This window comes from Lissotriton helveticus, chromosome 2_1 (genome assembly GCF_964261635.1).
Source record: "Lissotriton helveticus chromosome 2_1, aLisHel1.1, whole genome shotgun sequence".
NCBI lineage: Eukaryota > Metazoa > Chordata > Amphibia > Caudata > Salamandridae > Lissotriton > Lissotriton helveticus.
Genome location: NC_136059.1, coordinates 1,789,239,051 through 1,789,263,661, shown reverse-complemented (window position 1 = coordinate 1,789,263,661; position 24,611 = coordinate 1,789,239,051). Strand labels below are relative to the sequence as shown.

At 44.8% G+C, this 24,611-nt stretch overlaps 1 protein-coding gene across 1 annotated transcript in view; it reads right to left on the bottom strand.

The window, feature by feature from the left end:
- Positions 1 to 24,611, bottom strand: part of BDH2 (3-hydroxybutyrate dehydrogenase 2) — a 155,468-nt gene that overhangs the window by 35,287 nt on the left and 95,570 nt on the right. The window contains exons 5-7 of the mRNA XM_078676723.1: positions 22,507 to 22,615; positions 20,343 to 20,403; positions 4,348 to 4,461 (exon numbers count right to left, since the gene is read on the bottom strand). Coding sequence (XP_078532849.1) covers positions 4,348 to 4,461; positions 20,343 to 20,403; positions 22,507 to 22,615 — 284 coding nt within the window. The remainder of the gene's footprint in view (positions 1 to 4,347; positions 4,462 to 20,342; positions 20,404 to 22,506; positions 22,616 to 24,611) is intronic.

The window sequence follows — 24,611 nt, the reverse complement described above, 5'->3', positions numbered from 1 at the left end:
TTCCCAAAATGCTTTGCCCTGAATGGGCAATGTGCTCGGCATCCAGATATAACAGCTATCACATGATTACCCTCAATAGAGCCAAGTGGAATCAATCTTATCCATCATAACAGACAGCCTCACAAGCCCAGCTGAAGAAAAACCACCCATGGTTAACTACAGCTACGGCTGTTAATTCTGAGGGAAAATACCAGGAGTTAAGAATTCCAGCTGATGGGGAACAACCTTTATAACGCAACTTTTAGCACGCAATGCTATTACAACGCAGACTTTAAAACGAAAACCATTACAACGCATTACACTGGGGGGCGCTCTAGGATAGGGAATAGTTTTAATTTACTATCCAACACCTTCCCTAGTGTCCACGGGGACTGGTGTTGGAATAGTAAATTAAACTATTCACTATCCAGCACCCCCCAGTGTAATGCGTTGTAATGGAATGCGTTTTAAAACTTGCGTTGTTACAGCATGCGTGATAAAAGCATGCGTTGTAACAACGTACATCCCCAGCTGATATCACCCAATGAATTAATGAGGATCATGAGTTAAACAGTTCAGAATAGGGAAGAATTTAAGGAGTTGTAGCCAGCATGCCAGACCAGGCCAGCTTTCTCATTGTCATGACCATCACACATGATTTATGAACGATCTTTGGAACTCTAAATCACATTAATTCAAATGTGCCAGGTTCTGCAGTGTTTCTGCATGCTGAGGAATCATTTTCAGCCTTTTGCTCTTGGCTTAGTAAGCCTGCAGGATCTTCAATTTAGTTTCATGGTAATCTATTTGATATGCCAAAGCACTTTCGATGATAGACTGTTTCCAGATACATATACTGCAGATATAATTGTATTTACATTGCGCCTACTACCCTGACGAGGCATGGAAGCACTTTTCGGCGAGTAGCATGCTACTCCAAAACACAAAGTGAATTAGCGATGGATTCGTTTAGAGAAATCTAAGTTGTTCATTCGAGTAATGGACATGTGAATCTGTTAGTTGGAATGAATAGGATAAAGGAGGGATAGGAGGAAGGAAGAATCTTGAAAGTGTTTTTTGGGATATCATGGTAGTAAAAAGAGGTTTGGGATGAGTCGAAGGAGAGATAGAGGAAGAAATAGTTTAGAAAGGGTTATTATGGAGATAACAGTAGTAAAATGAGGTTTGGAAGGAGTCAAAGTAAAGATAGAGGAGGGAAGAAGAGTCTAGAAAGTGTTCTTTTGGAGATGACGGTAATAAAATGCAGTAAATTGAGGTGTGGGGTGACTAAAAGGAGGAAAAGTGCAGGGAAGAGCTGAGAAAGGTGTATTAGGGAGATCACTGTAGTACGATGAGCTTTTGGATGAATCAAAGGAATGATAGAGGAGAGAATAGCCTAGAAGAGCTATTAGAGAGATCATAGGGGTAAAATGAGGTTGAGCTAAGTCAGAGAGTGGAGGTAGAGGATATCCTGAAAGTGGTATAGGATGAGCGAGTAGTGAATTGCGGAGGGTTGAAGTTTATATTTTTTTTATTTCCATTCAGTTTTTCTACAGTAGGAGTAAAGTAACACATATATAGACACATAACTACATAGAGAGTTATACATGTAAATGGAAAATAATAAAAAGATGTAAAGTTGTAATATATAAAGATCCATATATAGTACATGTATGCATAAATAGTTAGAAACTCCGGCTTGCAAAGTGCTGCTGTGATGTAAATTTTAAAAGCATTCCAGATAGTACTGGTCCTTGGGGTCAACCGTATTCTCAAAGAATTCAGTGATGGACCTCTAATCTCAGACTTATAGACTACATCCTACAGGAAAATGCCAGAACTGCCTAGCGTGACTTCTCACAGGAACACTCAGTGTAATTGTGACTGGGGAGTGATCTGAAAGTGTTCTGGGGAATACATCTGCACTAGTGACCCTTTCAGCACACGCGACATAGATCAACAAGTAATTCATGTGTGACATGATATGAAAGACAGAGGAGTAAAATATACCCTATCACTAGGATGGTCTTGCGTTTGTATGTCTATCAATTCATACCCAAGTGCAAAATTATCTCGGGCACCACTGACTGCTGCGTCAGGACTAGTTTTATGTAGAGATGGACACCCCACAAAATATTGAAGGCATTCACCTCATGGCACTTCTACAATACTGAACGATAAAAATCTAGTGAGACCCCGGCATACCCTGTACTATAATAGATCCACCATTTGTGTCTGCTCGGCTACCAATTAACCTAAAAAGACTTCCATGGATTAATTTTGTCATTCCTCGGAATAGGAATTGAAAGATATGCATCGAAAGCGGCTAAATAAGGACGGCTTCCTCATTTACTGCAAACTTCCCATGACCTGAGGGTTGATGGATAAGACTTCATTTTGCGGTGTTCTCACATTATTCAGGTTGCACATGTTCCAACTCGTGAGTCCAGTTGCTATATTTGGCCTTGCATCATCCTTTGGACCCAGAAAACTGTACCTGTTCCACTATCGGTTTCACCACTAGGTTCTTCATTCTTTTACTTAATTATTCTTGATGTTTCCTTCAAGTACAGCAGTTCCTCAGTAAGAGCAGAAGAGCTACGTTGAATGTCTGAGATATGCTGTACTACCTTGTTGATTCAAGGTGTCTGTTGAAGTATTCTTTCATGAGGTAGATGCACATTGTTAGGGAACCAATCTTGCCATCAATGGTTTCCAAGCCATGTTTCACGTGCAGCAGGACAGCCTTGACCTTAGGTGTTTTCAGCTTCCTAAGGTTCTTTATCTCCAGTCTTCCCTCCTGGCAGCATATTTACATTTAGCTGTTTTTTGGATCCACTTTCCCATCTGTTCTTAAGAGCTTTCCTGATCAGGCTGAACCCACTGGTCACCTTCAGTATGTCAAAAACCAAACAACCTCACATTTAACCAAAACTAAGTCATACAACACAAGAAAGCTTTCTTTCGTCACCTGAAGATACAAACCAACTCTTGAAATTTCCACAATGCCCAGGCCTCTCGGACTACAGTAGAAAGTACAGAATTGGGTTTGATGTCATTTCCAATGCTATTGACTATTTGCCAGTTAGAAAATGAGCGTAACCGTTGTTAACTGGAATGTTTTTGTCCCTGTGAACATATCTTCGTACAGCAATTGCACAGGAAACATGGCATAACGTCATGCTGAGCACCTTTTATGCTAAGCAGGAAAGACCCAGCCTTTTCTGATGGGTTGCTGAAACATGAAGGGAAGTTGGGCTTTTTTCAAGACTACAATGAATTATAATACAGGCAACAAGGAAAATTTGGAGGTTGGGTAACATGACCCTTGTTTGAAGGTTACCTCGCATGTTGGTAGACATAGAAGCGCTTTGAATTTAGAGAATTATTACACATTAGATTAACTGTGCTATTAACTTACTAGGTTTGTGCCCATCATTCTGCAGGAAAATTGGCATCCCAAGTCACACGCTTCCAAGAGGCCTTTCAGCACAAAGAAACATTCAAACTAGGAGTTTACTACGAAACACGCAAATTTGAAATCTAGATTCTCACGGTCTGAAGAACCGCAGTGTAAATTTAGTATTGTCTCATTATGGGTTTACGAATCTTTGTTATTTTGTCACCTTTCTACTCCCAAGGCCCACCACACTGGCAGTGAAATGTACATGCCGAGGCTCTGGCATGCTTTTAGAAACAGATATTCAACAAATCCCAAGAAGAGTGTCACGGTAACCAAAGACATGCCAGTTTGTTCATCTGGCCCTGAGAAGAAGTCGGTGCCCTTGTGGTCCCTGAGGCAAGAATTAGTCAGTGTTTGAAATGCCCTCATTCTTACTCAGTAGAGACAAGCCTGGATACCATCTCAGTTGGTTAGTGCGCTATACAAATCAACAAAACATACTATAACACGTCATATCTTTATAGGGTAGCCAGAATATTCTGATCTAGACTTGCACAAAAGTAGGTCCTGTATATAAAGGATTTATCTTTGTATAGGCACATTTTTGATGGTTGCAGGTGGCCTGTAGGTGCTTACTCTGTGGTCTTTAAAGCAGTTCCTTTCTTGCTTCGTGGTGGGTTCTGTAGTGTATCAGAATCGGAATGCTAAATCAGGTAGCTGATATAGCGTAGGTGTGCGTAAAAGTTTGTGGATCAGATCCTAAAATTGTGCCATGGCTGTTATATCTGATTCAGCAGCTGTTATTTTACATTCAATCTCAGTTAAATTAACTAATGCTGTGCTCAAAATGCTGCATTACAAAAGAGTGGTAGATCCAAGAAAATTGAGTATCTTCAGTCTCACACACACATCTACAACATGTAAATAACTTATTTAGAAGAATTTTCCAGAGACTACTTACGCACCTGGGCATACGCAGTTGCACCGGATGCCTCTATCAATAAAATCAGCTGCCACTGATTTTGTGAGTCCAATCACAGCAGCCTTTGATGTACTGTACACACATCTGTTCACAACACCTACCCAAATAAACCAATAAGCACAAAATTAGTTTGCAATCAAGATACAAAAATGATTCGTACTTTATTGAAAATTAAATTGGGAATGCAACTCAAGATAATCAAAGTTTTCCTTTGCAATATACATATGAATATTTTAGTTTTCTGCAAAACAATTTAGGAGAAACAGCTGGAGGAAGTGAGGAGGAATAAAAGAGGGTGTTTTTACTAAGGGAGGAAAATCCTCTGTTCTGCGAATTATCTTAGAAAACAATGTTGAGAATATAGGTCTTGCTAGGTTATGCTAAACTTAGTTCTAAAGCGTACGAACACCATAGGTCTCCTGGCGTTTGGTCAATATGAGCCAGAAAAACAAAAAAGCCAAAAGCAGAGCCTTGAAAATGCCTAGTTAGACAGCTTATACAGTTGGTATTGGCTGTCAGAAAAGCCAACTCTTAAGAGAACATCTAAATGCAAAGAGATATTTTTCATGGTGAATTGGGTCAGGTCGAAAATTCCAGAACTTGTCTGAATAATTGGTAAATTTACAGCCACCCATATTAAACCTGGGAACAACAAGAAGATTAGTCGAAGCGGAAAGTTGACTGCTAATAGGAACATACCTTTTAAATTGACTACTACCAAAAAGGTACCTTATAAAATACAGTTGCATACACAACACAAAGAGCCTTAAAGTGGAGGTGAAATGGTAAGGGGCTAATGCAGGTGAATCTAGGAGCCCGAGAATAAATGTACATCTGTGTTCTGGATAACTTCAATCTTGTCAGCAGATAAGCGAGGAGCCCCAAATAGAGGGAGTTTGCATTATCACACCTTTCCCATCCTTTGACAGAATTGCATCTTTTACATTAAATTAGGAGACAGAATCCAGGAAATGTAGGAGTTTTGTAGATTGTCAGAAATTCCTCCTAGGACTTTACGAATCAAAGCAAACAATCCAATATCTAATCAGGCACACGGTTATTCATGCAGGATTTCTGGACAGATTTTTTAATTAGTTCTTGAAATTAGCACCCACTGTATTTATGAATAATGAGGAAAAGAGGGGAACAGAGTAAAACTTAGTCTTCCTTGACATTGTTGACAGCGGTTTTGTCGGTAATATGCAAACTACTCTCCTGCTTGGGATTGGTTTAAGATGTGTGGCATAAGTTCAGCTGTGACACCGGGTAATCAGGTGGTGACAGCATATATTAGATGGTTTTATGAAGCCAGGATCATCATTCCATGTTCCTCTAGTGGCACAGTTATTGCATCTATTCGGGTCTAGATGAGCTAGTTCAGCACTTCATCGTCTGTGTGAGAAACGCCGATTGGTAATACAACTGAAAAGCACAGTCAGTGACAGAAAATACAGCAGAGGTGTGAACAGCAGATGGTTTGGGGCTACTTAATGTCACCTTTGTGGTCACTCTCCAATGCACTTCCATTTCCTTTGCATTTTTCCGATTCTCAATGCATGTCTCAGAGATGACCATATGGTCTCTCTGCAGATATGGTTACATGATTCCAGGGTCTTAATTCCTGTTTAACATCCACTTTGTAGGAGAGTAGGGTCTGCTATCCTATGGTCACCCCAAATTTTTGCTTTTTGCTTCACTGGTTTGCGACTACTGAGGCTGTGGGCCTGCTGATTAGACCCCCAGCCTGCTGTTCTCTCACTAAATTAATGATACATGTGCTATAGGCACATACCACAATTGGAAATGGACTCCTTGTCAGCCCCTGTATAATGCACTATAGGTGCCCAGGGCATAGGGGCCACCAAGGCCTACCAGGGGCTGCAGCATATCTTTTGCCACCCCTGGCTGGTTCTTAAATTGACACAACTGGCTGATCACTCAGCTGGGGTAAGGTGGTGTAATCACCCCTTACTTAGATATAGTATACCTATATCTAAACCTATATCTGGACACATATTAACCTGTGAGCCACTCCTATGGAAGGCCTCATCAATCCTGGAGGCAGAGTGCGTGGTTTAATGTGAGATGGAGCTCTAGCATGAGCTGAGCCTGTCTGCAGCTGTCGGGAACAACTCCCTAAGCCGTTTCAGGATACTGCCATACCATATACTCTTAAGTGCCTTATAATCCTTGCGGTTATATAGCAACTTTGGTTTGGCTTTATCAAAACTTGTCGTGTAAGGTGTCATACGATTTGGAATACTATCCCCTCGCCAGTTCTGGCGACGGGGATAGCATTCCACCCCTCTAGAGGGGTAAGACATGTTACTTTACTTAAATGCGGTTAATTTCTAAAAGGACCTTGGATCCACAAAATGGATGCCTCTGCCACAGACACGAGTCTGACCCCCTGAAGCTGACCGAAACTCAGCCAAATGGGGCCTGGACAAAGGGTTTCCTGTCGCAGGGAGGTGTTACACCCCCCCAGACAGGAGATAGTGGATTGTAGCAGGGAGGTTTGAAAGAAACCAGACACTGCATGGGGAGCACAAGGCTGCCCCGTGCATAATCCGGACAAACCGGTTCTGGGGCACTCCAGCCCTCGTGCCAGGGCGGCCTGGATCAAAGGAAAGGGGTGTATCCACCCCCTTCCTGGGTCCCACCCATAGGAGGGGACCTAGCACGTAATCCAGCCCCCAGATTCGAATAAGAGTGGGAGCAGTGCCAATGCACTTCAGATTATCCTGATGAAACATAAGAAACGAAACTCTGGACCCTTCGCCATCCTACTCGACGTAGAAGCCCGAAGAATCTCCCTTGTGGTCAAGGAGTGACCACCCTGTGCAAACAGGCACCATCCAGCCATCGACGTCTGCTTTGTCGCAGTTCCCGCCGGAACTCGAGCGACAGAGATCGACGAGATCAAGCTTGCCTGCCTTCTAACAGCCCGATCCACAGTCCCTGCAGAGCTGAGACCCGTGGAGGCGACCGGAAGCGTGGGGCACGCCATCTTGGAAAGACCACGAGACGCTGACCGTGCAGCCCACGAGTGACCCTCGAAGCTGTACACCGGGGTTTGAGAAGCCCCAACCCTGAGCCACACTTGCACCGAAGTTCAGCCCTCCACACTCGACGAGTGCTGCGTGGGGCCCTTCTGCTTCTTTTGGCTCAACGCATTGGCCCCCAGCCGGCTTGTGGCCCCTGTGCCGACGAAACTTGAAATTCGACCTGCAATTCAGGTTGCTCCAGATTTGCACCAGCTCCCCTGAAAAGGAGCCCCCACTCTGACCCTCCTGGTTCGAGTGAGAAGCAATCTCCCGGTTCCGCGTGGATTGCTTTTGCCAAGTGTTGTTTGCTCCAATCTTGAAGCCGACAGCGCCGACGGCGAGAGCCTGCGTGGGACAGATCGTGACCTGCTCCTGGACGTCATAGATGCCCCAGAGCCCACGTGACAGCGGAGAGAAGCTCCTCGACGACCACCTGATTGCGCCCGACATTGCCTGGTTCCGTCCTGGTTCCACCCTGGTCACTGCTGAGTGACCCAGACTCTGTCCCCTCTGCTTTCAGGTACTTTTCGACTTGAGTCCACCCTTGGACTCCACCGGACACTTCTCTTTCACCCCGCCTGCAGCCCTTTCAGCTTCAAGCACCAAGAGCCTGCGTGACAAAACCCGACTCAACTTCGACCCTGTGCACCCGCGTCCTGTGGGTGAGGTAACTTTGCTCCGCCGGTGTTCCCACACTGGTACACATCTCTAGGGACTGTGTCTTAAGTTTTGTTCCTCTAGGTTCAGCGGAAGTGTCCTTAAACTTTAACTTTACAACTTTTACGCACCATTGGTTAACATTGGTGCATGCGTGCGCTTTCTGCACTGCACCCAAATCCCGCGGGCTTTTCCCGACTTCAGCATTGCTTGTCCCGACTGCTCCCAGCGATTCCCTAGGCCCTAGGCCTAACCACTGTTCGATTGGTATCTCTTATACCACTTGTTTAGTATATGGTTTGAGTGGCCCCCCGCCCTCATCCATATTTGTGCAACTTTATATGTTTAAACTGTGCTTTTGATTTAACGCTTGTGCCCCTTTATTCATAAAGAATACTGGGGATTGTTTTTAGTAATAAATACATATATTTTTATAATATATACTTGTGTGGTGTCCTTTCATTTGATATTACAGGATTGTATGTGGTAAAACAGCTCGCTTAACAAGACCTCTTAAGTTAAGCCTTTAGGCTGCTTAGTCCATGCTACCCCTAGGATAGCTTGTCTAATAAGGTTGACTTACAACCAGACACCATAAGGGATTGTTTGGTCTGATAACCGGTGGTTCCAGAATTGGAAACATCACCTATCAGGCCAACTTCTCACATTGGTGAGCAGCGGTGCGGATTTGAGCTTGCTGTTGTTTTACCATTGCAATCTTTTATCAAATTGAAAGATCACATCAAGTACCTCTAGGTACATATAAATCAAAAGCTTAGCATATTTAAGTTCTACTGAACTTAGTAGTTGTAGAAAAGAGGGATTAGCACACCCTGACTACAACTCACTAGCAAGGTACAGTAGGGAAACACTTAGTGTAGGTAGGTGCATCACTTACACCACACTAGAGTCATGTCTGACACAGGAAAAGCCTCAGGGTCTGCTCCTGTGACAGTTGACCTTACCCAGGCAACTTCCAGCTATGACAAACTAACCCACAAAGACTTGGTTGCCTTGTGCATCTCAAGAGGGTTAAAAAGGGGCAGAAGTCCCACCAGTCCTTCCCTGATAGCCATTCTAGAACAGGATGACTTAGAAAAGGCGAATGCAGTTCCCTTAGAGTCAGGAGATGGAGTGAACCCCCCTGTAACTGATACCCCTCCAGAGGAAGAAGAAGAGGAGGAAGAGGAGGAGGAGGAGGACTCAGATGTAGAGGACCCAGAAAAACAGGATCAGAGGGGTAGCCAGGTCCTAGTTGCCAGGCTTAACCAGGCCAACTTAGACCTACTGGGAAATGGAGAGGGCCAGCACCTCCCCAGATCCCACCATGTCATTCTCCCAGGCAACAGAAGAGTGAGATCTCCCTCAGGGGACTCTCATGTTTCTAGTGCCTCAAGAGAATCTCAGAGAGGTATGACTGCCTCTCAGAAGATAGAGCATAGGGCCAGAATGAGGGCTGTCAAACTCCAAATAGAGAGGGAGGAGGTAGCCTTGGCTCAAGCTAGACTTGCCTTGGCAAGAGAGCAGAAATTGTGTGGCTTAGATGCCACTGGTGGCAGCAATATTCCTAGAGAAAAAGACAGGAGCTATGATAATAGAAACCTGACAAAAATTGTGGCCCCCTACAAGGAAGGGGATGACATCCACAAATGGATGACTGCTCTTGAGAGAGCCTGCATGGTAAGCAGGTTCCTCAGGATCAGTGGGCTGCAATTTTATGGCACTCCTTTTCAGAGAAAGGGAGGGACAGGCTCCTCACAGTTAGACCTGAGGATGCCAAAAACTACTCTGTCTTGAAGAGTGCTCTTATTGAAGGGTTTGGCCTAACCACTGAGCAATACAGGTTGTTCAGAGACACCCAAAAAGCACAGACTCAAGACTGGACTGATTTCGTAGATTGTGCCACTAAGGCTCTGGAGGGTTGGTTGCAGGGAAGTAAAGTTTCAGACTATACAGGATTGTACAATCTTATCATGAGAGAACAGATCCTTAATAACTGTACAAACCAGCTGTTGCATCAATACCTTATTGACTCTGATCTGACCTCTCCCCAAGAATTGGGAAAGAAGGCGGACAAATGGGTCAGAACAAGGATTAAGCAGAAACCCCAGAACTAAGGTGGTGACCAGAAGAAAACAGACCAGAAGGGTGGAAACCAGAAAGATAAAGAAAAGGACCAGAAGTCTTCAGGCCCCCAAACTAATAATAAGGAGGGTGGTTCCCAAAATGGAAACAAGAAAAAGAAGAATAATGGCCCAAAGAAGCCTTGGTGTAATACCTGCAAATCAGTTTCACACTGGGGCAGTGAATGCACCAAGACAAATCCAGTCCCCACCACTGCAGCTCCTAAAGCACCTGCACCCCCTAGTACAGTTAACAGTGGTGGAACACAGCCAAAGGGTGTAGTAGGGTTAACCCTGGGTACTGAAGTAGGATCTGGCCTAGTCAGAATCCCTACTCAGGCAGTTCTCCTATATGATGTGGACATAGCTTTGTCCACTACAGTGAGTCCCAGTAACCTGGGCAAATATAGGCAGACGCCTTTAATCAATGAGAAACTGGCTCAGGCCTACAGGGACACATGTGCCAGTGTCACAATGGTGACACCTGACTTTGTGGACCCTGGAATGATTGTACTAGGTGAAAGTTACCTAGTGACCAATGCAATCAACTCCACTACTTCCCATAGTGTGGCAGTTGTGAACTTCTCCTGGGGAGGGGTAGATGGCCTAAAGAAAGTTGTTGTGAGTGCAGACCTCCCAGTAGACTGTCTGTTAGGCAATGATCTTGAAAGCTCAGTTTGGTCAGAAGTGGAGTACAGGACTCATGCAGAAATGCTAGGGATTTCAGCACATGTCCTTGCAGTAACAAGGACTCAGGCTAAGAAGTGCCTTCCTGAACCAGTGGTGGATCTTGGAACAATAGACCAACCACAACCCAAGAGGAGGAGCAAGAGAGGAAAGGCTGAGCCTTCCACCTTGCCCCAGGTTCAGGATCAGGGTTCCCAGGAAACTGATTCTGCAGTCCAAGAGGAGACTATCTCTGAGGAGCTTGAACCTGACCAGGTTGAGTTTCTGGGGACAGGGGGACCCTCAAGGGCAGACCTGAGGCAGGCTCAATTAGATTGCCCTTCCCTTGAACCCCTCAGACAGCAGGCTGCTGCTGAGGCTGCTCGGGATGCCCCAGGTACCCATACTGTGTATTGGGATGATGGACTCCTTTATTCAGAGGCTAGAGACCCCAAGCCTGGTACAACCAGGAGGTTGGTCATACCTTTGAAGTTTAGGGGTTTCCTTCTTACCTTGGCCCATGATATTCCCCTTGCAGGACACTTAGGCCAGAACAAGACGTGGGACAGGCTTGTTTCACACTTTCACTGGCCTCATATGTCAGAAAATGTCAAGGAGTTTTGTCGCTCCTGTGTCACTTGCCAAGCCAGTGGTAAGTCAGGTGGCACAACAAAGGCCCCCCTCATACCACTACCTGTGGTGGGGGTACCCTTTGAAAGAGTTGGAATAGATATTGTGGGTCCCATGGATCCTCAAACAGCATCTGGGAACAGATTTATACTGGTGGTAGTGGATCATGCCACCAGGTATCCAGAAGCTATTCCCCTGAGGACCACCACAGCACCTGTGGTGGCAAAAGCCCTCATTGCAGTTTTCTCAAGAGTGGGCTTTCCAAAGGAGGTTTTGTCAGACAGAGGTACTAACTTCATGTCTAGCTATTTAAAAGCAATGTGGAAGGAGTGTGGAGTGAACTACAAGTTTACCACACCCTATCACCCACAGTGCAATGGGCTTGTGGAGAGATTCAACAAGACCCTCAAGGGAATGATAAAAGGATTACCAGAGAAGCTTAGGCGGAAATGGGACATTCTTTTACCCTGCTTGCTCTTTGCTTACAGAGAGGTCCCACAGAAGGGGGTTGGCTACAGCCCTTTTGAACTTTTGTTTGGCCACCCTGTGAGGGGTCCGTTGTGTTTGGTGAAGGAAGGATGGGAGTTACCTCTCAAAAAGCCCAAACTAGACATTGTGGACTATGTACTTGGTCTCCGCTCCAGGATGGCTGAATACATGGAGAGAGCATCCAAAAACCTGGAGGCCAGCCAAGAATTACAAAAAGCTTGGCATGACCAAAAGGCTGTTCTGGTAGAGTTCCAGCCAGGACAGAAGGTGTGGGTGTTGGAGCCAGTGGCCCCGGCAGCACTCTAGGACAAGTGGAGTGGACCCTATCCTATCATTGAGAAAAAGGGAGAAGTCACCTATCTAGTTGACTTGGGAACCCCTAGGAGCCCTCACAGGGTGATCCATGTGAATCGTTTGAAAGCATTTGTAGACAGGGAGGACATGAGCTTGCTCATGGCCACAGATGGGGAACAGGAGGAAGAGAGTGACCCTCTCCCAGACCTGCTTTCTCAGAACCCGGATGATGGTTCAGTTGATGGAGTAGCCTTGGCAGGCAGCCTCACTGACCAGCAACAGATGGACTGCAGACAAGTTTTGCAGGCCCACAGGCATTTGTTTTCACTCACACCCAGCCAGACTAACTGGTGCACCCATGAGGTGGACACTGGTGACAGTCTGCCTGTCAAGAATAAGATCTACAGGCAACCTGATCATGTCAGGGATTGCATCAAGGCTGAGGTGCAAAAGATGTTGGAGCTTGGAGTGATTGAGCCATCAGAGAGCCCATGGGCCAGCCCAGTAGTCCTTGTGCCAAAACCTCATACCCAAGATGGAAAGAGAGAAATGAGGTTTTGTGTGGACTACAGAGGTCTCAATGCTGTCACTAGGACAGATGCACATCCCATTCCAAGAGCAGATGAACTCATTGACAGATTGGCTTCTGCCAAGTTTCTGAGCACATTTGATTTGACAGCTGGCTACTGGCAAATCAGACTAGCTGAGGAGTCAAAAGCCAAGACAGCATTCTCTACCCCCAGTGGGCATTATCAGTTTGTGGTGATGCCCTTTGGTTTGAAGAATGCCCCTGCCACCTTCCAAAGGTTGGTGAATCAAGTCCTTGCTGGGTTGGATGACTTTTGTGCAGCATATCTAGACGATATTGCTGTCTTTAGCTCCACCTGGGAGGATCACCTGATCCACCTGAAGAAGGTTTTGGAGGCTCTGCAAAAGGCAGGCCTAACTATCAAGGCTACTAAGTGCCAGATAGGGCAGAGTAAGGTTGTGTACCTGGGCCACCTAGTAGGTGGGGGTCAGGTTCAACCACTGGAGAGCAAAATCCAGACCATACAGGACTGGGCTCCCCCAGTTACCCAGACACAAGTCAGGGCCTTCTTGGGCCTGACTGGGTATTACAGAAAGTTTGTGAAAAACTATGGGTCCATTGTGACACCATTAAATGACTTGACATCCAAGAAGATGCCAAAAAAGGTTCAGTGGACAGTTAGCTGTCAAAATGACCTGAAGAAGGCCATGTGCTCTGCACCTATCCTGAAGAGTCCTGACTACTCCAAACAGTTCATTGTACAGACAGATGCTTCTGAGTTGGGGGTGGGAGCTGTGCTTTCACAACTTAATCAAGATGGTCAAGACCAGGCCATTGCTTTTATTAGCAGAAGGCTGACCCCCAGAGAGAAACGTTGGTCAGCCATTGAGAGGGAGTCCTTTGCTGTGGTTTGGGCCCTGAAGAAGTTGAGGTCCTACTTGTTTGGAACTCACTTCCTAGTTCAGACAGACCATAAGCCCCTCTTATGGCTCAATCAGATGAAGGGTGAAAATCCCAAACTGCTCAGGTGGTCCATTTCCCTACAGGGGATGGACTTTACAGTGGAGCACCGCCCAGGGACTGACCATGGTAATGCAGATGGTCTCTCCAGGTACTTCCACTTAGAACATGAAGACTTATCTGGTCAAGGTTAGTTTAATGTCCCTGCGTTTGGGGGGGGGGGGGGTTGTGTAGGAGAGTAGGGTCTGCTATCCTATGGTCACCCCAAATTTTTGCTTTTTGCTTCACTGGTTTTCGACTACTGAGGCTGTGGGCCTGCTGATCAGACCCCCAGCCTGCTGTTCTCTCACTAAATTAATGATACATGTGCTATAGGCACATACCACAATTGGAAATGGACTCCTTGTCAGCCCCTGTATAATGCACTATAGGTGCCCAGGGCATAGGGGCCACCAAGGCCTACCAGGGGCTGCAGCATATCTTTTGCCACCCCTGGCTGGTTCTTAAATTGACACAACTGGCTGATCACTCAGCTGGGGTAAGGTGGTGTAATCACCCCTTACTTAGATATAGTATACCTATATCTAAACCTATATCTGGACACATATTAACCTGTGAGCCACTCCTATGGAAGGCCTCATCAATCCTGGAGGCAGAGTGCGTGGTTTAATGTGAGATGGAGCTCTAGCATGAGCTGAGCCTGTCTGCAGCTGTCGGGAACAACTCCCTAAGCCGTTTCAGGATAATGCCATACCATATACTCTTAAGTGCCTTATAATCCTCGCGGTTATATAGCAACTTTGGTTTGGCTTTATCAAAACTTGTCGTGTAAGGTGTCATACGATTTGGAATACTATCCCCTCGCCAGTTCTGGCGACGGGGATAGCATTCCACCCCTCTAGAGGGGTAAGACATGTTACTTTACTTAAATGCGGTTAATTTCTAAAAGGACCTTGGATCCACAAAATGGATGCCTCTGCCACAGACACGAGTCTGACCCCCTGAAGCTGACCGAAACTCAGCCAAATGGGGCCTGGACAAAGGGTTTCCTGTCGCAGGGAGGTGTTACACCCCCCCAGACAGGAGATAGTGGATTGTAGCAGGGAGGTTTGAAAGAAACCAGACACTGCATGGGGAGCACAAGGCTGCCCCTTGCATAATCCGGCCAAACCGGTTCTGGGGCACTCCAGCCCTCGTGCCAGGGCGGCCTGGATCAAAGGAAAGGGGTGTATCCACCCCCTTCCTGGGTCCCACCCATAGGAGGGGACCTAGCAGGTAATCCAGCCCCCCAGATTCGAATAAGAGTGGGAGCAGTGCCAATGCACTTCAGATTATCCTGATGAAACATAAGAAACAAAACTCTGGACCCTTCGCCATCCTACTCGACGTAGAAGCCCGAAGAATCTCCCTTGTGGTCAAGGAGTGATCACCCTGTGCAAACAGGCACCATCCAGCCATCGACGTCTGCTTTGCCGCAGTTCCCGCCGGAACTCGAGCGACAGAGATCGACGAGATCAAGCTTGCCTGCCTTCTAACAGCCCGATCCACAGTCCCTGCAGAGCTGAGACCCGTGGAGGCGACCGGAAGCGTGGGGCACGCCATCTTGGAAAGACCACGAGACGCTGACCGTGCAGCCCACGAGTGACCCTCGAAGCTGTACACCGGGGTTTGAGAAGCCCCAACCCTGAGCCACACTTGCACCGAAGTTCAGCCCTCCACACTCGACGAGTGCTGCGTGGGGCCCTTCTGCTTCTTTTGGCTCAACGCGTTGGCCCGGTCACTTGCCAGCCGGCTTGTGGCCCCTGTGCCGACGAAACTTGAAATTCGACCTGCGATTCTGGTTGCTCCAGATTTGCACCAGCTCCCCTGAAAAGGAGCCCCCACTCTGACCCTCCTGGTTCGAGTGAGAAGCAATCTCCCGGTTCCGCGTAGATTGCTTTTGCCAAGTGTTGTTTGCCAAGTGTTGTTTGCTCCAATCTTGAAGCCGACAGCGCCGACGGCGAGAGCCTGCGTGGGACAGATCGTGACCTGCTCCTGGACGTCGTAGATGCCCCAGAGCCCACGTGACAGCGGAGAGAAGCTCCTCGACGACCACCTGATTGCGCCCGACATTGCCTGGTTCCGTCCTGGTTCCACCCTGGTCACTGCTGAGTGACCCAGACTCTGTCCCCTCTGCTTTCAGGTACTTTTCGACTTGAGTCCACCCTTGGACTCCACCGGACACTTCTCTTTCACCCCGCCTGCAGCCCTTTTGATTTAACGCTTGTGCCCCTTTATTCATAAAGAATACTGGGGATTGTTTTTAGTAATAAATACATATATTTTTATAATATATACTTGTGTGGTGTCCTTTCATTTGATATTACAGGATTGTATGTGGTAAAACAGCTCGCTTAACACGACCTCTTAAGTTAAGCCTTTAGGCTGCTTAGTCCATGCTACCCCTAGGATAGCTTGTCTAATAAGGTTGACTTACAACCAGACACCATAAGGGATTGTTTGGTCTGATAACCGGTGGTTCCAGAATTGGAAACATCACCTATCAGGCCAACTTCTCACACACTTCCATGCTCTGGGTATACAATGGGTTTGGGCATCCCAATGTCTCACATAAAAGCTGAGCCTACAGTGGAGTAATATACTGCAGGCTTTTGGAATGTTAAAGCCAGCAAACACTGACGAAGACTTCGGTCAGGAAATTCCTCCTTGAGACTTATGGTATCTCAGGACTGAGAAAATGGACTACTTTTCTCTTCATACGAGAATTTTGAAGAAAAGGATTTTTTAAGGGTGTGACCTTGATGTATGGTTCTGTTTTGAGTCCTGTATATCCATTTTCTTCATATGAACTTGCTTTGAGCTGATGAATTATTTAATTTATACATTTGGACATTTTATCATTACTTGGTGCAGGAATTTTAAATGTACACACACCTTAACTCACCCTCCACTCTTCCTAATGACTTAGTTACCATGAGTAATGGTTTTACTAGTGGATACTCTAACAGCAGATTTCCCACCTTTAGAATATCCCCTGGCATCAGGCTGGATCTGGGCATTTTTCTTAGTACTCCTGCGTGCTGGCAGGCTGCGTCCTGCGGCTCCATGGTGAGACGGTACCGCACTGGAAGTGACAGCGGATTCCACATATAAGCTCCAACTGTGCGTGCTAATGCCAGCTTCATTAATCTTTTCCCTTCTATGCCCTAAGATGCGGGGAGTTGAACAAATTGTCTGTGGCAGTGAGCTGGTTACTAACTTGGAAACGTTTTTTTATGTTAAAAGAGTCCATTCCACAGAACAGAGTGGAGGGAGGGAGGGAGGAATCTGTGGATAGATTAACTAGCAGAAACAGCGTTACCAAAGGTAAGTAACTTGTTCTTTTTATGGATACTTCTAACCTCAGATTGCTCACCTTTAAAGTGGAGGATCTAGGATGCCAACACATATTGCTTGGGGTAGTACCAAATTAGGGTTGTTTTGTCTACAAGGACCTGCACCTGCCTCCTCCAAAGGACAGCAGGAAGCTTGTACACCCAGGCAGATCACCTAAAGCTCCAAAATGTTGATATGGATCTGGCTCTCTGTTGGAGATCTGAGACCTCTGATCTTCACCTTTCCCACAAGGGCCCTCCCAATCCAGCACCGACACGTCTTTGACAACCATGAACTCTGGGAGGGGGGGGGGGTGTTGTCTCACAGGGCAGACTGGCGCTTGTAAGCCACCATTGTAGATCCTGAACAATCTCCTCCGAGCTCTGAAAGGAGAGGCCGCACCCTGATGCTAGGCCCACTGGGATCACAGGTTCCACTGCAGGGCCCACATTTGCCACCTGGCATTCAGGAGAAGGCAGGTTGCTCAAGGCTAAAAGACCCAGAAGCCTTAGAGTCATCCTCACCCCATATCAAGGACTGATCCCAAAACATGGGAATCATATCCTGAATGTCCAAGACTCCTTAGGGTGGTGGAAAGTTCCTGAACACTACCATGTGGGTATATATACATCATGTCTTGCTTAGACAGACAGAGGAGACCATGACTTCCCGGCTGACACACTGACCAGAGATGCTGAGGTTCCTGCATGCAGACTCTCCAACTAGCAGTGGTCTAACATCCCTCGCGGGGTGTGAACTCGAAACCAAGACGGGGTCCCATATTCTCTCCTTTCTCAGGTAATGGGGTTGACTAGACCTTAGAGGGATTCTTGGCATAACACCTACACTGATGCTAGGTACATCTAGTTAGGGAGACATAGTAGTAGTACGCACTTTCTCATCATGTGTGTTATGTATTTGTATATATATATCCATGATTACTGCAAAAAGGTAGAACTGTACCATCCCTTTACTTTTGTAGTACTGCTAATCATATATCTCTTCTACTGTCTAATGGTTGGTACAGCAAATCTATTCTACACTAGAATAACAACTGTTCAATAAATCTTTATTAAAACACCCATACTGTTTATTCTGTGTATCTCGGAGACCGACTAAGTGAGCATGAGTTACTTGGCGAAAAGTATTATATTGTTTCCACGCTTCTGCTGGATCAGGTTTGTCATGTTCTAACGTTGCTTGAAACTATTCTCTCCCTGATAAGAGGAGATTCTAGTGGCACTGTGAGCTAGCTCATACAAACAGGTTAACATATACGGTGGGGGTGCTCAGAACCAGTCTGCCACCAAACCCACAGTGTATGTTATCCGAACGTGCAGATCCTGTACAGGATACATGGGAACGCCACGACAGTGCAAACTTCATCTTCGAGTGTGTGGCAGGAAGGGGATGCATCCCTATTGACTTTCTTACTCTTCTGTATTGCGACTTCTACTTGGACTTACTGGAGGCCTTTGACCATAAATTGGACCTTTTTGCAGAAGCAACCTTGTGAACAGGACTGTAACTTGGACTGGTATCTTGGGAAATTGAAAAGGTACTTAAAGCTCTGTCACTTTCAAGGGCAGTACAGAGTTACCACAGAGCCGCACAATGTCACCTAGCAGTGAGCATGAGCAATACTAAGAAAAATATCTGGTTCCAGTCTCTCGCAAGAAATTATTCTAAAGGTCTGCTGTTAGAAATATCCTTCAGAAAGACGAATTTTGCCTGACCAGATGTTATCATTGCAGGTAGAGCAATTCTGAGGACTTATGACGAGATGCTGTTGTTATAGTTATCATGCTTTTTTCCTTTCAGTGATCCCCTTTTTAGAGTAACATTATTTCAATATAAAATGCACATTTATTCATGTTACTATTCAGTGCAAAGAGTTATTCAAATCTGCTTGAATATTTTCATATTATTCAACCTAAATAGCGTTCTCTGTTCCAATAATTCTTTTGAAATCATGTAAAAGGATTCATGGAAGCTATTCATTTCACTTCTTTTTGATTATTAAACAATGAAAATGGTTTCAAAGAATGTAAGTGAGAGGTTGCCAAGACCTTTTCTGCTAATTGATCTCTTGAAAAGATTCAACAGTGATCAAATACATCATGAAAGCTAGGATCATGAAAGATGGAAAGGAACATCATATCAAAGACCCAGCTGCTTATCCATCTGCCTGACGACTCAATCTAGAGTAGAAGACACTGCACATTATACTGAACACTGCTTTTTTGTTCAGAGACGGTATGGTGGTGTAAGTCAGCTTTGAAACTCGAATTAGGCCCTTTCTTTGTGCGAAGATCAGCTTAGTTAGCCAAAGAGATGAAGAAGCTGCCGTAAATATTGACATAAACAAAAGCTTTACGATTTTTCCAATATGTAGCAATACTAATTATTTTTTACACTTCTACTGAATTTTTTCGCTACTATATTGTTTAAGTTCATAATGGTTACTATTCATATTGTATGCACTAGGATAAGGGTTTGATTCTTTACAAATATTTCTGTAAAATGTACCCATATTTTCCTAGTGTTCTTGAATAGATCTTTCCATAATAAAAAAAGAGTTTGCGTTCCACTAATTATTCCTCTCCTATCTCTAAGGATTGTTAGCCGAAATGCATCTTACTCACATATCGTTTAGTGGATTGCGGGTTGGCTGCTGTCCAACTAGCTTTCGGTCTCAGGCTGGCACGCTGACAAAGGCCATAGCGCCTGGGGTCTAACATACCTATTTCCAGGCCTTGTTCTGAACATTGATACAGAAAACTTATCACGATCTCCACTAAGGGCACTGTAAGCCTATATCAAGTTCTGGGCTTGATATTCAACGATCTCAAGTCCACTACTCAATATAGTGTTCCCAACAAAGGTGGAACATCTGACAGACTTTAAATAGAAATACGAATCTTAGTTCTTGTGGTAATCCTCCAACTGTGCTGCATACGCAGACGACTGCTGCTGGTTTAATCAAACACAAAGATTGGTATGGCAGAGAAGTATAAAACAGTCAGGAAAGGAAATGTGTAATATGGACAATTAGATTTTTTTATTTACAATCCAATCAGGCTTCTTTTTCTCAAAGTATGACATTTCCCGCTCTTTTTGCATTTTATTTGAATAAACACTGAAAAGATGGTTAGTTTAATAGACCACAACAAAACAGATTGTAGGGTACGTGTAGCCAGACACCAACCTTTTATACTAGAAGCCACTGAAGACATGTTAATAATGTTACCACACTTCTGTGAAAGCATCTGAAAAAAAAGGAAACACATGAACATAAAACATCTACATTTTCAAGAGAGAAGTTGCGGCTATCAAGCTTTGTTCTTTTGTGGCCAATTTGACATCAGTCCTGTGGAATTTTAGTTAATGCACACTTTTTGAGAGCATTACTCTTGGCTAGGTGGTAATAAAAGACAGTGTCTATAAACCACTGGCACTTTCGTTTGAATCTCATGGACGGCAACCTACTCAAAGTCTATGCAAACTGAAAAAATACCATTTATTGACGTTTCGGGCATCGCATGATGTCATAAATGCTACACTGGGATGGAACTTAGGAGTGTAAGAGACCCAATGAAGCACTACCTAGCTCCAGATGAGAAGGCCTCCTTGGCACTGAAACACTTAAAAGGCCATTTATACTGCACTTACCTAGCACACATTACGGTCTTTACAGGTCTCCTCCTGATAATGTTTGAGCTATGGGGTCTTTCCCTTTAGTTTCTTCTTTTCTTTTCTTTTCTTTCCTTTCATTCCTTACCTTTCATCTTGTAAACCATGATGTATGCATTGCCAACATGTGCCGTGTAACAAGAGGGTATTGCCAGTAACCATTCTGAGTGCTTATGTTACCATTGTTTGGTGTACACCGTTTTCTGCCATAAAACCCTAAATAAACAATTGCAAAACAGGGGTGCAATTAGAGACACATAACCATTTGAATTAGCATGTTTTTCTCTCTAACATGTTGATCAATGTAATTCAATGAATCGCACAGCCTACTCTTAGTGTTTGATCATCTGTTCCAACAATCGATGACTTCCACTCTGGGGTACCTTCTGTCCCGCATGACGCCCTTGTTGTGCTAGGGGATTTTTGCCCATTGTGCCACTTCTCACACTGTGCAAATGTTCCAGGATGAATGGTTTGCGGGGTGACACATTGTATTGATGTTCTGAAATGACAGGATATCTTCTGTCCAGAGTCACAAATCAAATTGCATGCTATTGTGCCCATCGACTCTCTGCAACTCCAACTTTTACTTTAATATTAACTGTAGCTCATGAAGAACAAAACACGAGGTTAGGGCTAACAAAACAACAATTCTTTTATCAAGCTAAGAAAATTAAATATTGTATGGAATTAATAGTTCTCGAGCTGAACTTCAACGGAAGAACTGCAACTCTGCAAAAATGATCCCCATTGACCAAGATGCACAGGGAGTGCTACTGAATCGTGATTTATTGAGTGCTGCTAAATAGAGGCTTTTGCCAATTGTACCTGTGTTTGCAAATACGGAGGCTCTACAGGTCTGAGTTTTGGGTGCATATCCAGACGTTTGGATAAATGTTAAGCATGTCTGCCTGATTTATGACCTTCTTCACTGCAAGCTACTTCTCGTTCAGCACAATAGAAACAAACTCTCCAGCCTCTGGAAACTGCTGAATCGGACCACCACCCCTTCTCTTACCCTTACCATCTTCTGGACTGAACTGAGAGCCCATCTAGTCATTCGGGCTTTTTCTGGACACTTCACTCCTTCAGATTGGCGCTCTTGCACTACCTTTATCTTACAGTATCACCACTAGTAAATTAATGTATGTTCCTGCAACTTTATAAATAATAATACAAATAAACTAAAGTAACCCGGGGTCTCATCACCAGCGCAATGTATGCAAGATATTCCATGTACAAAGTATAAAGAATACATTATCATCAAGTGTATATTAGTGAACCACATTTACTTCTTTCCTTTTGCAACTACAATATTAAAGATAGTCTGTATAACCTTTTCTACAGTCCAGGAGGCAAGAACAGAAGCTCTGTGTATACAGCAGCAGGTGTTACAACCATCTCCTTGATACTGAACAGGGTGAGAAGACCAGGACAGTGGTGCATATGTCTTGTTGACCCAGCACAATGACCAGTGTCTCTCTGTTATGGAGAAGCACATTAAAGGCGTACAGTCAGAAAGACAGACCTAGGCGTGCATGCCATCTTCGGTCCTCCAAACAGCGAAATGCAGAAATGGTACCAGTATTAAGAGATGTCAGTGGCATATTATTCTTATTCGATTTTACGTATTCTCAGCCAAGTATGCCACTATAAATGGAAAATCTTTGGTCTCCTACCTTTGGAAGAAACACTTTGATCATCAGGTACATACTTCGCACATTGAGGTTCATAGTAAAGTCCCAGTCGGCCTCACTGCAGTCTAAAATAGTTCCATGATGGACGAAACTAGAAAGAAAATTGGAAATGCTTTAAATATGTGTCATACAATTTAAAGGGAGCCAAAAGTTTTTAACTACTGAATAAAAGTGGAAAAGGTGAGATAACCAATGCCTCTTACAATTCAATCTACATGGCTATGAAGAATGGGGTCATGTAAATAGGAAGATGCTTCATGGGCCCTTGACAGGATCAAATATTGCTGCAACATTAGAAAAGACAGAATTTGAAATGTAGGTGCAACAGTATAAGAGACATTAATACTCTAAATCTAAATGTATGGGTAACAGAGGGTAAGCTGGGAAATACAATATATTGTCGAGATGCAACAACATATAAATGTATCCACACAATATACACATTTATCTTGCAAGAAAAACATCTTACTTGAAGGTGTCCTACAAGTCAAAAGAAACTGTTTGAGGGACCAGAATTACGTTTAAAAAAACTGTGGTGATGTGATGCTGGCAGAAACCTGTGAGTGTTCTGTGATGTGATCTAGAGTGTAAGCAGACATCCAGCCCTGAATGTTCTGTCAGTGGCAGCTGCTGCTTGTGCCTTGTACCAGCTGGGACGGCTCTCTGTATCCTTCTGAATAAACCTACCTATTGAAACCTACAACTGTGTTGCTTCTACATTTCAACAGTGGCGACAGAAGATGGGATGCGCTCTGCCTATCCATGGCCATCTTTGTTTCCTGCGTTTCCTGCTGTGAATGTTCTAAGCATCAAGTATCTTTCGCCCGAACTTCAACTCAACTATGAGTAATTTTGTTTTTACATTTCCCCATCTAAGGCACATTTGCGTGGATAAGTACAGAGAGCCGTGCCCAATTTTTAACACATCTTAAAAGCGTGCGTTCCGAACTCAGCTTCCTGGTGCTTGCTCACTTCCCATTTAAGCCTGTGAGCATTCCACATGTATTTTGGGAGCGGAGATCAACATAGGCTTCAAGGCCAACATAAACTTGGGTTTTAACGGAAGTTTTCCTGACATTGAATACCGACTTTAAGTTTTCCTTGTGCGCACCCTCGCGAGCTGCCTGCACGTTTCAGCCTTCATTTCTTCTTACGTTTGTGGCTTCCACAGCTCGCACAACTGCCTGTGTTTCCTCGAGTCTCCAGCGCGCACTCAGAGCATTCTGTTGCTAAGCAACCATCTTTAACCACCGAGCTACGTATTCCAGGAAGGCTTTGTTTACACGCGCTGACACAGAAAGCACTTACTTATGTGTGTAGAGTGCCTCTTCATTTCTCTTCAATCACATTAGAGCTGCAGCGTTTCACTGACTTTGTTGACGCTCTGCTAGCACACAACTCAATGCACTGGATTCTCTCGCTCCAGCTCCTCGTGCTGTCTTCACGAGCCATTCACATGTTGTTGCCTAGCAAACAAGCCTCTTCACAGAGCCGTGCGAGCACTTCGAGCGCATTTCAAATGTTCTGCTTTAAACACCTTGCCTCCTAAGGCAATTCCCGCTGGGTGCTGAGCTTCCTGAATCCCCATTGTGCATGACAAGGTCAGTTCGTCATAAGTACAGCTCCAGTGTACTGCATGACGAGCTGACCTTGTCATTAGCATGGAAGTGGTTAAAGCAACCTGCTTCTGCCACAGAGTGCGGCATTCCCAGGAAAACTTTATTTTTACCAGCTGACACGCACAGCACTTACTTATGTGTGTTGAGTTGTCTATTTTCTTTAACCTTCCTTGCACGAGCAGGAGAAAAGGAGAAAGGACATTGTTGACCCCGGATGTCCCGCCTTTTCTTTCCGGGTGATTTGAGATTGGTTGAGGGAAATATCTTGATATTTGGCATTAAGTATTTGTTTTAAAAGAAAAGCCTCCTTCAACATTTGTGCGCTGACACGCACAGCTATTTTGCGTGTCAATACTATTATTTACTTGCAATTTCGCTGACACGCATAGCATTTTTCTTCGTGTGTTTTTAATTTACACTGAAACACAGTTATTAACTCTCCATTAAAATGTATATACAAGACTACTA